Below are 16759 nucleotides of genomic sequence, written 5' to 3' on the forward strand. Positions count from 1 at the left end.
AATTTGAGTTTTGGGGTTCAACCTCTTCTCACAGCAGTGAATTATGTGACTGTTTCTCAGATACATGCAGCCAGGCTGTGGTCTGCTGCTGGACAAGGCAAATGTAACCTAGACCAGACCCTAAAGTGTGAGCTCCCAAAGTGCATGTGCCAGGCTCTACAGTACAGCACCCCTCACAAACTCACTGGTAGCATCTCACTTGTAAAAGCATGGTGGAAGGTACTGTAGGTTCTTCCCAGCACCTGTTTTGTACTGGCTGGCCCCAAAGGTCTTGCTTCTCTTCTGCTGGCATCGATCCTGCTGCCAGTGCTGGGGACCTCTTGGTGCAGAGATGTCCTGGGGAAGACTGCTGAGCCCAGGGGCACTTGCCAGCAAAGGGGAGCTATTTTTAAAACAGCTGTGGGCCTGGGTGGGTTGTTCCCTGGCTCAGAAGTACTTGCTGAGACATGTTGAGTGCCATGGTGGGGATCTCCCAGTCACAGCTGCTCCCCAGCCTGGATTTTTGGTGGGGACAGTGAGAGCCCCAGCGGGGTGGCTGCCTCAGAGTGGCTGTTTCACTCCCTGATCAAGGACTTCTCACTGCTAAAAGGTTTAGAAGAGGAGGAGGGAAGGAAGCTGTGTATTTAAACCCATCTCTGTTGCACATCAGGAGCTATTGCCCACCCAAGCTCCGGAGCTGTGCAAGAGGGGCAGCTGCCTCCCCTCAGCAGTCTCTCTCAATAAGAAGTGACTTCCTTGCCTTGGCCCCAAGGCAGGACTGGACCAAGCTTTGTCTGTCAGCCCCTGCTGCCCTGCCTGTTTCATGCTGCACTTCCTGGGTTAAAAAACCTCTCTCTGGCTTGGCCACAGTAGTGCCCAGGTGGGGCAGTGGTTTTCTTTCTCAGCAGGCTGCAAGGTCTGCATCACATGGGATGCCTGTGTGTGACTGCATGAGCAAACAGATTTCTGGGCTGCCAGTAAGGGCCTACATCAGGTCCCCACAGTTTGTGCTTGCCTTGTGAAATGGAGATCAGTGGTGAGGTGCTGAGTACTGCAAAGGCATGGAAAGGCTCTCTTGCACAGCCCAAAAAAATGGGGACTGGGGCAGGCAGAGGTCCCAGAGCCCCTTTGGAGGTGGTGCAGACTCCACTTGCTTTTAGCAACCCAGCTCAAATGCAATGCATGCAGTACAGCTCCCTGTGCATGGTATGGGACCCAAGTCAGGGTAGCAACTCAGCACTGGCTTCTCTGCTATCCGAGCAGGCAGCTCTGCTCCGGATTTTCCCTCTCTCTGCTCTATCGCAGCTGTCCCTGGTGTGACGGAGCACAGCCTGCCCTGTCCTCGCTCACACAGCCTCTCCTCCCCGGTGTGACGGAGCACAGCCTGCCCTGTCCTCGCTCACACAGCCTCTCCTCCCCGGTGTGACGGAGCACAGCCTGCCCTGTCCTCGCTCACACAGCCTCTCCTCCCCGGTGTGACGGAGCACAGCCTGCCCTGTCCTCGCTCACACAGCCTCTCCTCCCCGGTGTGACGGAGCACAGCCTGCCCTGTCCTCACTCGCACAGCCTCTCCTCCCCGGTGTGACAGAGCGCAGCCTGCCCTCTCCTCACTCGCACAGCCTCTCCTCACTCGCACAGCCTCTCCTCACTCGCACAGCCTCTCCTCCCCGGTGTGATGGAGCACAGCCTGCCCTGTCCTCACTCACACAGCCTCTCCTCCCCGGTGTGACGGAGCACAGCCTGCCCTGTCCTCGCTCACACAGCCTCTCCTCCCCGGTGTGACAGAGCGCAGCCTGCCCTGTCCTCACTCGCACAGCCTCTCCTCACTCGCACAGCCTCTCCTCACTCGCACAGCCTCTCCTCCCTGGTGTGACGGAGCACAGCCTGCCCTGTCCTCACTCACACAGCCTCTCCTCCCCGGTGTGACGGAGCACAGCCTGCCCTGTCCTCACTCACGCAGCCTGCCCTGTCCTCACTCACGCAGCCTGCCCTGCCCTCACTCACACAGCCTCTCCTCCCCGGTGTGACGGAGCACAGCCTGCCCTGTCCTCACTCACACAGCCTCTCCTCCCCGGTGTGACGGAGCGCAGCCTGCCCTGTCCTCACTCACACAGCCTTTCCTCCTCCGTGTGATGGAGCACAGCCTGCCCTGTCCTCACTCACGCAGCCTGCCCTGCCCTCACTCACACAGCCTCTCCTCCCCGGTGTGACGGAGCACAGCCTGCCCTGTCCTCACTCACACAGCCTCTCCTCCTCCGTGTGATGGAGCACAGCCTGCCCTGTCCTCGCTCACGCAGCCTGCCCTGTCCTCGCTCACGCAGCCTGCCCTGTCCTCGCTCACGCAGCCTCTCGTCTGCGCTCTGATCACAGCACAGTGCTGCTCCCTGCAAACCCATCCTCCTCTACACCTCAACAGCCCTCTGCTGTACCAGGGCCATCAGGTGCCCATCCTCCTCACCCTGCTTCCCCCTCCTTCAGCATTAGCTCACAGTCCTTTGAGGATGAAGAAGGTGGAGCAACGTAAGATGAGCTCACTCTAGCCTCCTGCATGCTGTAAATAGCTGCATCACCCAAGCGTCGTCTGAGTGATGTGCCCAAGTTCAGGCTCCTGCAGCCCTGCTGCCTGGGTCGCAGACACACCCAGCCCTTGGGGACAAAGGGCTCCCACGGGTGTCCCGCCGGTGACACAGAGCATATCACCGCATTAGCACTCCGCAGGACACCTCTCAGGTTATGCACAGCTTAATCCTTTCTGGCAGCCGCCGAGGCTGGTGTCCTGTGGCTGGGTCAGCGTGGCCGTGCCTCGCTGGCAGTGCCAGCCAGACAGCTGGCACCAGGGAACCTGCCCCTGCAGGAGAGATGTAAGCAGCCTGCCTTCAGTTCCTGGTGAGCTGGGCTGGGGTGCGGGTGGCATGGATGGGCCGGGGCAAGGGCCTATCTGTGTGCTGGTATCAGGTCTCCAGCCAGACCATTGGGAGGGAAGGGGAAGGCAGCTCTTCTGTAGGGAATAACCAGATCAAGGAGAAAAAAGTGGGCTTTGTGTTGCTGGTGCAGTGCCTGTGTGGTACGTGAATGCTTCCTCCCTCCTTCCATCCAGGCTGAGATGGGTTCATCAGGAAGACCTTGGTGTTCTCTCTCTGTCCAGGCTGTCACTAGAGATTTGGTTCTTGGATCAGGCTGTGCCTTTGGAGTGAGTTTTGCTGGCAGCACCAACATAGCCCCTACCTCTTATCCATTAACCACCATGGGAACCAAGCTCTACAGCACCTTATATGTGCATGGCCATACAGGAAGAAACATAGCCATCTTCTCAGCAAGGGAGCCCTCCTTCATCTGACAGCAGATGCTAAGGCATGAAGCTGGATGATCCCCAGCTCAGAGCCTTTTATTCAGTGAGCAAAACCATCCCTTCATACTCCCACAGATGCTACTTGAGAGGACTTGCACTGCTGCCCCACCATCTGGCCTAACTGCCCTCTTGGGGGAGGAGTGGGTTGGATCTGACCCTTATCCTCTGGGATGGGAGGTGCCTGTAAGTGCTGCCCTGGGTGAGCTGGCCAGGGAGAGCTGAGGGATGAAGTGTGGATGTTCTCCCCTCCCCTGCTTTTGAAAAAAGAGAAGTGACTGCCTGCATGGTGTGTTATGTGGTGGTGATGGCTCGTGATGAGCGACATATAAAATCCCTCACATCCCTGAGGATGCTACCAGTTGAGAGCTCTTCTGGCATTTTAAAAATAGCCACAGAGGGGGAGAGAATGAGAAGATGGATAGGTAGGTGGATCCCTAATAAGGAGAGAAGAGGAAACAGCTAGAGAGGGAATGGAAAGACTTTAGTGAACGGCATGTGAGTGATTACTGAGGGAGGGAGTGGTGTGGTCATACTGAGCTGCTGCGCTGCATGCCCAGCAGGAATGGGAAACCCTATAAAAAGCTTGACTGTGAGATATGTTACTTGCACGTGCTGGGGAGAGGGATGGGCTGAACATCGTCTTGGGCTGTCTCTCCTGTGGGTGCTCTCAGTGTTCTAAATGTAGCAATCCATGACTTGGATGTCTGGACTGGGCTGGCTGCTGTTGCTCTTTGGTGATTCCCCAAACAGCTCCAGGCTCATCTCTGCTGCTTTCCTGCCTTGAGGCTCAGGCTGATGGCCTTGGCTGGAAACTAATGGATGAGGTTGGTCCGGGCCCTGGCTTTCCTTAAGGTGGCCTTTCCCACCTGGGCTGTGCTCCAAGAAAGATGCTGAGAGCTGCCTCTCTGCTCTGTCTTCTGGATGTCCATTGCTTGGCAGCTGGCAGAGGCAAGATCTGGTGGTGGGGATCTGGGACTGTGGCTGGCAGAGGACACAGCTCTCCAGTGCCTGTCTAGAGCAGTAGGGTTCCAGAGCTAGTGGCACTGCCAGCACAGTGTCTCCTTGATCCCAGGAAGCGTCTCCAGGCTCTTCCCTGTGCTTATAGCAGCACTCCCCATCACTCAGGGAAGATTACACAGAGTGTCTCCAAGAAACGCTAAGTGCTTTGGCTTGTGCTTGCTACAGCAGAGCCACTGGGCACCCAGAGTGCTTAGTCAGTTTAGAGATCTGCCAGACCCTTCTCCTTCCCCTGGAGAGCTGCTGGAGCTCTGCTGTGGCTGTTGCTGTTCCCCACATCTCTGGGCCCCAGTTGAGCTGTGGGCTTAGACCCAAGGTGGTCCAGACATGTGGTCCCAAATACCTGATGGCACCAGGCATGATGTGTTCTCATCGTAGTGTGGCAGCCTTGGGGTGAAACACCCCAAACTCAGCCCCCAGCAGGCACAGCATGGGATCAGATGCATCTCTGGTGCTGGAGGAAGAGTAGCTGGAGAAACAAGAAGAGTTTCCCATCCTGAGGGATGAGGAAGAACCTTGTGCTGTGACAGAAGCCATCAGCACTACTCTGCCATCTGTCTTCCCGGACCCCTCAGCTGCTGCTGCCCACTGCTGCTCTGCCACTGGCAATTAAAGCTCTGTGCAGCCAAGCTCGATTGGTGCAGGCTGCTGGGAAGCATTCCTTGGTTTGCCCCTGCTCAAAGTGCAGGGAAAAAAAAATGCTGCTAACAAGACTCTACTGTCAAACTTGCCAGCCTGTCACGTCCGGGCCATCTCCCTCTTGGCTGCTTGCTTGTCTTTTCTTCCTTGTCAGCTAGGCAAATACCCAGGGAAGCAGGGGCTGGTGGTGTGTAAGCCTTGCCTGGCTCCAGGCTGGGGAATGGCAAAGCTGGAGAGCATGAGCTGCCTGGTGCTTGTGCTGGCCTCTTGGGAAGGGTTGCTGCTCATCTGTGTGCTGATCTTGCTGCATTTCTGAAGCTCACACCTTTTGTAGTGCTGTAACATGGGAGCTGAAGTCCAAGCCCAGCTAACCTCTGTGGGTGCTGGTATCTCTACCCTATCTTCTTTGCCAATCCCCAGCCCAGCCTCTAGTCAGGGGTGGGTGAAGAGGTACCTCCTGCCCTGGCTGCCCTCTGCTGACTCTGAGGAGCTTCTCCCCTGGTCTGAAATTACTTCAGGAGGAGCAGTGGGTGGTTCTGAGCCAGCAGCATGGTCTTTGCTGACAAGTGCCCGTTACTCTCCCCACGTCAGAGGTAACCCCAGTCCCTGCTCCCACCTTGCCTGCCCTTTGCTGGGCTGTGTGAGAGCATCCTGCAGGCACGTGGCACAGCACAGGCTTCTCCAGAGAGGTCATCTGTGGCTGCCCCAGCGCCCTGCTCCGCTGGGCAGGTGGCACAAAGGGTCTGGCTTGGCAAATAACTCTGTTCCTTGGCAGACAGATTTTGTCTCATTTAAGCCAGAAGCATGCACAACAAAGCACACGTTCATTTTCCCCTGTTGAAAGGGGACTCGTTCCCTGGAAATTGCCAGCTCTGCCGGGCCTCCTGATTGCCTGTTAATTGTCACTAATGAGGAGCTGGGAGATGCAGCCTCCAAAGGCTCTTGGGGACAGACCATCACTTTAGCTGGGAAGGGACATCTCAGCACGGAAAGGAGCAGTGCCCTCGGGGTGGGGGGGTGAGTTGATCTGCATGATTGGGTTTGTCACCAGAGAATGCCCCAATTCCTGTGCCTGTAGCACGGGGCAGCAGCGCTTAGCCCCAGCTCCAGAACACAGAGTGTGGAGGGTTAAGAGGATCTCTGGTGCTTATTGTACACAGATGGATTTATTTAGGTATATATAGCAGGGAGGTGGGATGGGGAGGGCTAAACCCACCCTGTGCAGGAGGGAGGGAGGGTTAAAGCTCTGTGCCTGGCCCATGTCGGGAGCACAGGGCTGCCGAGCAGCAGGACCTGATGCCAGGGCTTGGCTGTTTGCCTCCAGCCTGGTGGTTGAAGGCTGTTTTTTCTCTGACTTGATGAAAGGCACCGAAGGCTTTTAGCAGGAGACAGCCTTGTCTGCCTGCCTGCTGCTTCCTGCACTGGCAGCCCCCCTGCTTTTGAAGTCAGGATTCTGGGTGTATGCAGGAGCCAGGAGGAGTGTGAGTGTGGGAAGGAGGGGAGAGGATTATGTCTGTGCTGAAACCCCTGCTCATGGGCTTTTATTGTTCTAGATATGCCTTGTCCTGCCCTGTCCCCAGTCCAGTTTGTCCTTGCCAAGCACTGAGCTTGGCACCCTTTGGCCCCATTGCTGGACCATCCCATGGCCTACCCATGGAGGCTCAGGATGCGGCTGAGGGAACACTGAGCCCTCTGTGTGAGTGCCAGTGCAGAGCTGTGCTTTCAGCTGCTGAGATAGCCCTGTGCCACAGCAGACTCCCACAGCAGCAGCTTTCCAGGTGCTCATCACCTGCTGCCCTGCTCCTGCAGCATCTGTGGTGGTTACTTCAGAGGCTCCTCTCACCTTCTCTTTGCTGAAATGGCTGAGCTGTTTCACTCGGTGCTCTTCCCAGGAGGTTTTCTCCTATACCTGCCAGGCTTTTATGTACACGTAGCCCCCACTGACCACCTCCTGCTTGTACCACCCAGGTACCCACTCCATCCCCATGGTCAGTGGGCTGAGGCACTTGCTGCCTGCCTGCCAGAGGCTGTGCTGTGTTTATGGCTCGGTCATCACAAGGGTGGCTCAGCAGAGGGGGAGCTTCCCTTTGGGATTTGTTATTTCATTAGAATAAACAGCCAAGTGGGATGTTATTTTCCATTCCAGCTGAGAGAGGTTGTAGTCACTGCTTTTTGACCCAAACCCTGATGTCTGTTTTTTGATACCCTGCCTTTAATGAAGTGGGATGGAGAAGTGAGAGAGGAATGTGCTTTGGCAGGGGACCTGGCTCCTTCTTCCAGGGCAAGGGCTTATGCCAGTGTGTTTGTGGTTGCAACTCTACCTCCTGCCCTGACCTTGGATTAGGGGTTCTGGTGAGCCCCAAGCCATGTGACAAGGCATACTTTGTCCCCCACTGCCTCCAGGCTCCTTTCACAACCAGCTCTGGAGATGGCCAACTGTTGTGGGGTTGGGACTGGGTTTTGCTCTGAGGACTCTGTGCTTCACTTGAAGCTCATGGTCTCCAAAATGCCTTCTTAAGGTCCATGGGGATGCAGGCAGCCCTGCTTTGCTTAGAAAGTAGCAGGACAAAGAGCTGGCATAGCTGGGCTGAGAAGTGGGCCTGGACCCCAAAACTGGGCTGCAGCAGGGAGTGGGAATGTGTTCTGACCCAAAAACTGGGACAATCCATCTGTGCCAGTGGAAGAAGGTGCTGAATAACCTGGCCCCAGACACCCATACAGCCATCACCTTAAGGGTCTTTTCAGTTGGGAGTTTGAGAGCTGCCTCAGGGTGTGGGGAGGGCTTCCTGAGCCGGCTGTGTCTCTAGCAGGGTGCTGCCTGCCTGTGCCACACAGCACATCCTGAAGCCTTGGGCTGCCCACCTGGGAACATGCTGTGTCCTGGAGGAACCCTTTGCTGGGACAGTCACAGTGGGACTGACAGGCAGCATCTTGGTGGTACAATCAGGGCATGTCCTGGGTCACCTTGCTGAAGGTTGTCCCAGGGTGAGCAGCCTCATGGCAGCTCTCTTCTTTTTGCTCTTCCACACTACCTGTGCTCTTCCACCCCACTGCTCCCTCCTACCCCAGCCTTTGCTCCATGACTTCAGACTTTCCCTTTCCTTCTTTTCTGGTTTTCCCCCTTGCTTTCCCTTCTTTCCTTTTTCTCTGTTTCTTTCCTGTCAGCTTTGTTCACCCTGGCTGTATACTGGGGTTGCCATGGTGACTGTCAGAGCATCTCTGCATCTTCAACTAGTGGACCTGTGCTTGCCCTGGCCATGGGGAGTGGCAGGGCACCCTCCTGCCCCTCTTAGGGGTCAGCTGCCACCTCCTCCCAGGACTAGAGATCCCTGGGAGAACATCCCTGAAACACATCCTGGTGTTCAGGGAGAGCACAGGTCAGGACACTGGGTGGCCCTTGCCAGCTCAGGATGGGGCTGGCTGCCTAGCACAGCATTATTTGCCTCTTGCTGACAGAATTATTAATCTTCAATAAAAGCTCTTTTAATAAACAAGTGGTTCTTAAGGAAAATAGAGGAGCTGCCATGGCACAGGCAGTCCCTTTAGCTTTGATGGGGCACCACCACCTACCAGAAGAGAGGAGAACAAAACTGTATCAATATGGAGCTCTACCTAATTGCAAGACTCCTCTTGCTCTTGGGAATAAATCTCCTTTTCCCATCCTAGGAGCCATGCTGGGGTTTTTTTTCTCTTGTTATCACCCCCTGTCACCATGCAAGTGACTGTGGTGGGTTGCCTTTGTCTTGGCCAGGCTCAGGGGTTATGAACCTCCCTATGTCTTTGGCAAAGTGTCATCTGGATCCTAGATCTAGTCTTTGCCTATGGACACATGGAGGACTAAGGCTGGCAGCAGGGACTTGAATGCATCCCCTGGCTGTGGTCTGATGTTGGAGGACCCAAGTGGAGCCATGGTTTGGAGGCAGAGTGTGGCTTTTGGCCTTCTGGTGTTGATTTGCAGACAACAATATGTCTTTCCAGTATTTGTCAGAGCTTCTGTGCCCCTTTCATGAGACAATTAGGATGACATGTTATTAGCTGATTACTGGGAAAACATACATTTACTAAGGATTTATTCTGGGAACAACATTAATCTCCTGCACAGTTGCTAAACCTCCATAAATAATCTGATTTTGGTAATCAATTGCTATTGCAACCCCCCCACCCCACTCCTCATAAATCTCAGTTAAATGCACATTTAATTCACATAAAGTTGCCAAATTTGCTTGTACATTTCTGTCCTGCTGTTTGCCTCAGGCAGATGTCTGTGTGTGTGCAAGCTCAAGTCTGTTTACCAGACAGCCTGAAACCAAAATATGGTTTGCCAAGGCAGAGCAGTTTCATTCAGAGCAGCACTCCTCTCCTGTGGTCCCACATGGAGAGCCCAGCACACCCTGGCTTCCTGCTGCCAGAGAGAGCTTCACAAACACCCCTGCTCACAGCCCTTCCCTGGCTGTTGTCTTTGTGCTGTGGTGTGCAAGGAGGGCAGCAGAAGCAGCTGCAGGAGACTGCACCTTCAGCAGCCCAAGGCTTGCCCAAGCTGCATGGGCATTGGTATGCTTGGGGAGGGGCAGGGAGCAGAGATGGAGTTGCCAAAACCCAGGCAGATGCTTTCAACAGTGCTAGCCTGGGATGGAAACTGAGGTCTTGTTGGGTTTGGTTGAGTCCTGACAACCACTGGACCAGCTGCAGTGACTTTTCAAGCCTTAGTGCCAGTGGATGGGTTAGAGAGGGAAGAAGCCAGAGCATGCTGCAGGGAGGAGGCAGCTGGCCCTGGACTAGCAGAACATGGTGATGTCACCTTTCAGAGTTGGAGGGAGATCACAGAATGTTAGGGGCTGGAAGAGCTCTTGAGAGCTCATCTAGTCCAACCCCCCTGCCCAAGCAGGATCACCTGTACCAGGATTCCAGTCATAACATGTCTCTCTGTTGTTGGGGCCATGCTGATTTATTTTATCTTCTTGGTTTTGCAAACAGCATGCAGCTAACTGCAGTGATGTGCACCTCAGAGAGGGCAGAGAGAGCTGGGCTCATGGTTGCAGAGCTTCAGAGGTGCTGGTGATGTATGCCTGTGCTGGGGAACCTGCCAGGAGCATGGCAAACCTTCTACTGCCTTTCCTGGTGTGGGGTTTCTACCCCCTCCCATTCTGCTTGGGTGCTGCTCCCTGTAGCTGTGGGGCTGGTGCTCTTTGGACTGCAACCTCCATGCCCCACTGCTTGTGCCAGGGCACCAGCAGTGACAGCTTGGGCTGTGCTGATTCTGGTGATGGGGATTGCACTAGGGGAGCCATAAAAGAAATGATGAAGCTGTTCAGATTGCTGGGAAGATGTCTACTAAGATCTCCTCCTGAGCCTGGCTGGAGCCCAGCCTGCTAATTATGGTGGTAGGGGAAATACACAAACATACAGATGGGAAGAAGAACAAAAACTGCTGTTTTTTAATACCAAAAGCTCAGTTTCCAGCCAACTGAAACTGACACATGGCAGAAGCTAAGCACTAACAGTTTTGGGTGAGACTGGAGCACCTCACCAGCTTGTGCAGGATCTCTTGGAGCCCTTGCAGAGCCCAGAGGGAGATCTGCCTCTCCTGGGGCAGCAGAATGGACCCAAGCCTGCAGCAGCTGTCAGCAGAGGCGTGGGGAGGCCAGGCTGCAGTGGTGGCTTGCTGTGCATGCCTTCATGTACTAATAGACACCTATGGGCCCAGCTTGCAGCTGCAGGCTGCCAAGGGTCCCATGCTGGCTCTGCACCAGAGGTAGCCTGTGAGCATTCCAGCCTACTCTGTCCTGGGGACTTCTTAGTGCATCCTTGCATTGCATGGGAGGGAGTTTCCTCCTCCTGAACCCATCTTTCATCTCTGCTTGGTGGGTTGGGGCAGTGGCTCACAGAGAAGCCTCAGATGCAGCTGTTGGGCACTTGTCACTGCTGCTGTCCAGTCCCTCATCACTGTGCTCAGAGGTGCTGCTGGTAGGGGAGATACCCTCCCTGGGGTATCTTTCTGTTGGCCATTCCATTGTGCTTCATAGTTTTTAAAAGGTGCCCTGTCCCATGGGATACCCTACCCACAGGCACTTAGGCTGGGGTGGGTGAGATGGACATCAAGCAGCAAGGGGCTGGAGACATGCTTCTTGTCACTGCCCTGAGGAGTGTGTGGGTCAGTGTGCTTGTCTAGGTGCCTTGTGCTGTCCTGCAGTGTTTGTGTTGCCTAAAATCTGTTAGTGGCCATGGGGCTTTCTGTGGCATGGTGCTGTCCCACACTGCACCTCACCTCCTGCACGTCCCAGCTGCCTGCTGTGCTCCCCTTTATACCACCCATATGCACAGCCAGGTGTCCCAAATAACCTCCATGGGGAGTGGGCACAGTCTTTTTATGACCACTTAAAGGCTCCATTTGCTACTTTCAGCAGAATTAGAGCAGGGCACACAGCAGATTAACAAAAGCAGTAAGCACCCTCTGTGCTGCAGGGACCCCTCTGGGGCTCTGCTGAGCCCTGCTCTGAAGAGGGCTGCACAGGGTCTGTGGGATGCTCTGCATTCACTGTCTCTGGCTGTAGGTTTTGTCTCCAACCCCCACAGCTTGTAGGCAGTTTGATGGTTCACAGGGCTTCAAGGGGATGAGGTAGTGCCCTTCATGCTGTGTTGCCTCTTCCCAGGAGCACAGCTGATGAGATGCCAGTTGCTCTAGAAAGCACCTTCCCAGGATGTAAGAGTGGATGTAGGAATTTGAAGCCTGCCAGGGAGGCTCTTGATGGTGTTTTGCTGGCAGCCCTGAGCTGTAATTCATTGCCTGGAATGGGACTGGTCGGGGGGTGGCTGGTGTTGAAGCTCCTATCCCTGTGAGCACGTGCTGATAGCATTGGGCTGGCTCTGTAACATATACCCCTTCCATGCAGCCTATTTAGGGGGGGATTGTCCCCTCTGTGACGCCAGGGCTTGCTTTGCCAGCTGTCACCTCCAGTCCAAATGCCTATTTCATTGCATTAATATCTGTTCAGTGTCTCTATAGCCAGATTTGATTTCAGCTCCCTCCCTGGACTAGAAGGAGTTAAAAATAGCAAGCCCAATACCCCTCATTCTCTGGCTATGACGCAGTCTCTCAGGTTGGAGTTACAATGCCAGTGTGGATATGGTTTAAAATAAAACAAGGGAGTCTACTGCACTCTGCAGAACAGGAGAACAAGCTTCCAGCCTGGAGAAATGACCTGAAGGACTCTCTGGTCTCCTAACATGTGCCTGCAAAAGGCAAGAGTTTCTCTTCCTTGCAGTGCTTGTATTGGCCAGGTTAATGCTAGGCACAGAGTGATTAGCAGAGCAGTGCAGGAGGTGTTCAGCCCATCAGGGAATCAACTGAGCACTGAGGAAACCAGCAAGAAATCAGATGAGGGCATTATGGCTTGGGACTCATTCTAGAGCATCACATACAGACCAGCTTGCCAAATACTGGCTGGGTGCTGAGCAGACTGATAGGGGCAGGGGGGTGCTGGCCTCAGCAGCACTGTGATCCCTCTGAAATTGCAGGGTGCAGACTGGGCTAACTGGGTCACTGCTCTCCCAGCAGTGGGTACCAGACCCTGTAAGCAACAGTGTGCAGCACAGTGGCAGGTTGCCAGCCTGGCTCTGTCTCCTCTAACAGGGCTGTTTCTCTGATCTGTATGGAAAATCCTAAATCCCCACATTTTTCACTTTCAGACACTGCCCTAGTTTAAAACTGCTGGCTCCTAGCTTACTTTGTAATATTTTAAATATAGCATCCTTTATGTTTTTGATGTATGCACCATATGTTTTGAAAACTGCAACAAAACCCATTGGGCTTGTGGGAGGAGGTTAAAGGGAAAAAAGCATTTCCATATGGGAAGCCACAAATACAAAAGCCAGCAGCAAACAGCAAATCCCTCCATGCATCAGGCAGAAATAAGCTCCTTTCTGTCCTGCCTGTCTCCAGAGTGTTTGTGTGAGCAACCAGCCTGAATGTTTCCATTGTGCCAGCTCTGTCCCGGACACCCTGGCACTGACTCCACAGCCCCCTCCAAGGCCCCCTGGGAGATGCCACTGTGTCAGAGACCATCCAAGAGTCCCTTTGCCCTTTCCCTTCCTCAGAAAGCCCCTTTGCTGCTTTCTAGGAGGGGGTTCTTTCCTTTTTTGGCTGGGACTGTACCCTCCTGATGAAGCTCACCCAGGCTGCTGCATCCCTGGTCGGTGGCAGTGGGTGGGCTTTGGCAGCAGAGGGAAGAGGCCCTGAGCTCCTTGTGCTCCCACACAGCACGAACAGCCTCCCATCACTGAACACAGACTCTATTTATCAGGAAACTTGGCCTCAGCAAAATGATGAGCTAAAGGTTTTCATCTTTTGGCCAAGTCCTCCAGTTTAGTCTCCTCCACCGCGCACATCTGCTACCCCTAGACTCAAGGACCCAAGGGCATCCTCTTGTATGGCCCTCCCAAACCTGTCCAGCCTGGTTAGAGTAGAAAATAGCATTGTGTGGGTTGGGGCTAGGTCCAGCCCCCAGCTGAGGCTTGCTCCTCCTGCGTTCTTGCTGTCTGAGGCTGCTGGGTGAGCTGTTTGCTGGCTGTAGCTCACCCACTTGTCACGCCTCATGAATAAAACCTGGGGGTGGAGATGGGCTCTGGCCAGTGCCTAGCTGCCAAGTGGACTGCCTCCCTCAAGACCACCTTGCCAGATCCTCCCCACAGCTAGCATCACCCCAGGTGAGAAGCTGAGGTGGTCAAGGGCGGCGCTGGTGGGACCCATGTGGACATTGAGTGGCCCAAAGCTCCTGCTCTGAGGACCAGCTTTGGGTAGATCCCCACACTTGGAGGATGAGTGGGATGCAAAGCAGTGGCCCTGTGTAGAGGAAGTAGGATGTTATGGGATGGCCACAGTGGAGGAGGGGACATGGTAAAGGCTTTCATATTGGCTTTTGTTCTGCAGCATCCCATTGCACTGGAGATTTGGGGCTGGGACTGTGTGTCACCCCATGGGGTGTGCATGCCCTGGGGATGGTAGGGTCCAGCAGCAGGGCAGGGGGAAGCTGCTACCAAGAATTTGGCTGTACACTGTAGCATGGTGTCTTGCAGAGAACATGGCTTCAGGTGGTCTTTCTGCACTGAGATCCACAGCCAGCAAGGGCAGCTGTGTGTCTCCATGACCACTTGGGTGGCTTTATGCTTGTGCACATCCCCGTCCCAGGGATGTAATTAGCCCTGCTTTGGGACCTAGGCAGAGCTCAAGCCATGGATGTGGGCTGTGTCTGTGCAGGATGCACCCATCTGCCTCACACCCCCTCACTCATGCACAATTTATTTGTATCAGTAGCAGCTTGGGCAAGAGATTTTTAAGCTGAACCAGATGCAAGCACGAAATCCCATCTTCAGCCTCTCAGCAGGGATCCCTCCTCACCCACCTCAACTAAACCTTCCTACAGCCCAAAATGCTGATCTCAGATAGTGCTGCACATCTGCTGGGGAGGTGGCAGCTGGTGGGAGCCTCAGAGAACGCTGGCAGCAGCCCTGGCTGTGTGTGGTGGGCTTGGGGGATACCTCTGGCTGTGGGTCAGGGCTGGGACACCAGAGGGGTGTGTGTGGGGCAAGAGAGCAGGAGCCTGTCTGTCAGCTTCCAGCTCATGTCCCTGGGCAGGTTGTTGCTGGGTAAAAGGCAGGGTTTGTGCAGTGCTGGAGCAGCCTGCTCCTGCCTCTCCCAGCAGGTGCAGTGGGGGCCCCGGGCCCAGAGGGCTGTGACCCCCTGTGCAGGGCTGGAATGTACAGCATGGGGTTGGGGACTCTCAGCAGCTAACCCTTGGCTCTGGCATCTCTCCATCACCCTGGGTTTTGCTCCTGATGCTTATTGCTTCATCAGACCTCCTAAACTGCAGCTGACCCTCTGAATCAAGAGGCAGTCCCTCAAGAGGGACCTGTTCTGGGTTTCTGGGCATGCATCCAGCATCTTAGCAGCCTCCCAAGTGAAGAGCTGATGTGTGTGCGCACAGGCATCTGCTCAGGACATCTGAGAGTGTGTCCTCTGCCGTGGCAGGGCACCTCTGTCATCTTCTGCTGGGGCAGAGGGAGAGAGAGGAGCTCTGGGCAGTACATGTGCTCTGGTTTTGGCCCCTGAGGATGCCTGTTTGCTGTCTGCATCCTCCGTCTCTCCTTCAGCTCACACACGTGCCTCTCACCTGCTCCCCCCCCATGCTTTCACTGCTCTCTTTTTCTTGAAAGCAAAGCAAAGCAAAGCCATAGTTGCCTGCACTCTCAGGTGGCTCCATGCAGCACCCCCAGCCCTACAGCCCAGTGTGCTGCCATGGTGCCCTGCCCAGCTGCCAGCTCTGCACCAGCTCACTGGCAGTGCCTGCACACCTTGGTCAGCTCCCAGACTGCAGGTGGCACTTGGGCTCCTGGCCTCAGCTGTGGGAGCTGCAGGGTGCTTTGGGGTGTCTGAATCAATCCCTGTGAGGAATGGCTTGTGGCACCAAAGCCATCAGGCACCCAAGCTTGGTGTGAAAGTGCCCTGTTCAGGGACCTCAGGGTGGCTCTGGCATCTGGTCCAGCTGTGCTGCAATGCCCTAGAGCCCAGGAGACTTGCTTATGGGACAGAGCAGCTTGGATCTGGTCCCTCCACCCTTTCTGCACTGATAACCTGTGCAAGCCAGGCTGTTTTCCTGGCTAAGCTGCTCTTACAGTGGGTGGGAGACCCAGCAGAGCTGGCAGCACAGGTCACCTCATAGCTGTGAGGGAATGGAGATGTGTGTCCCACATGCCCAGGGGAGCATCTTGCTTCCCAGCACTACTGGTTCCAAGTTGCTGGTGGGCTCTCCATACCACTGCAGTGGATCTGGGTAGCAGCTGGATAGCCACATGTGTGAGACTGACACAGTCCTGGCTGGTGTCCCAGTGAAGCAGGCTCTGGCAACCAAGAACCTCATCCATCTCTGGGCACTGCAGCCAGGGTTGGCTGTACAGATGGTTGGCACACTGCAGCTCCAACACTGGGGCAGCTCCCCCTTCACTGGGCTATTCTGGGGTCCTTGATGAGCCTGACCTCTTGTAAGAGTGGGGTGTGAGCTTCAGAGCTGTGGCTTTCTAATGCCCTTGTAAAGATTTTAAGAGGAAGAAGGAAGGAAGGCTTACAGAGGTGTAAGCTCCTGCCTGGGAGTGGAGTGGTGGAGGATGCTCCCAGCTGTCCTGCCAGAGCCACCCTTGGACAGGACCCAGCTCTCTGGTGCCTGGGCACAGCTGTGCCATGCTCTCCTGTTCAGCCTAACTCCCTGCTCCAGGCTCACCACAGCTCCTGCCCTGGGCAGCCAAGCATTTCAGCCATTATTAATTAAAATGTAATCTGTCCTTTCTCTTCCTCTCCCCAAGACACCAAGAACTGCTAAAATATTCTCAGGAATAATAGGGAGGAAAATTAAACAGTTGCTATGAAATTTGAGCTGTGCCTTTTGGAGATTTATTGCCATTCTTAGAACCTTCAGTTCCTTCTTGGGTGCTAAGACTCCAGCCCCATGCTTGGTGGAAATACCACTTCTGCTGGGGGACTGGGCATGCCGTGGAAGATGCCCAGGCAGCTGCAGCATGTCCAGCCTGCATGCAAAGATGGGGCCCCAGGTGCTGGGGGTCTCTCTTTCATGAGCTGTTGGAGGGGCTGAACTCATCTTTCACCTGTGTGGTTATCTACAGCACTCAGTGCCAGTTTTGGGATGCAGCCCAGGGTCCTGATGGCATAGGCACTTCAGGTGTGATACTGCTGGTTGGGATGAGAACAATATTGGTTTGAGGAGAGAG

General features: G+C 54.9%; 2 protein-coding genes across 2 annotated transcripts in view; one reads left to right on the forward strand and one right to left on the reverse strand.

Annotated features, from left to right (window-relative positions):
- Nucleotides 1-2375, reverse strand: part of SH3TC2 (SH3 domain and tetratricopeptide repeats 2) — a 40426-nt gene extending 38051 nt beyond the window's left edge. The window contains 1 exon segment of the mRNA XM_054389380.1: nt 2220-2375. Coding sequence (XP_054245355.1) covers nt 2220-2375 — 156 coding nt within the window.
- Nucleotides 2376-2480: 105 nt separating this feature from the next.
- The window catches only part of ABLIM3 (actin binding LIM protein family member 3), a 44442-nt gene continuing 30163 nt past the window's right edge, over nt 2481-16759 (forward strand). The window contains exons 1-2 of the mRNA XM_054389382.1: nt 2481-2499; nt 2739-2840. Coding sequence (XP_054245357.1) covers nt 2481-2499; nt 2739-2840 — 121 coding nt within the window. The remainder of the gene's footprint in view (nt 2500-2738; nt 2841-16759) is intronic.

The sequence above is a fragment of the Indicator indicator genome, chromosome 18 (genome assembly GCF_027791375.1).
Source record: "Indicator indicator isolate 239-I01 chromosome 18, UM_Iind_1.1, whole genome shotgun sequence".
Classification (NCBI taxonomy): domain Eukaryota; kingdom Metazoa; phylum Chordata; class Aves; order Piciformes; family Indicatoridae; genus Indicator; species Indicator indicator.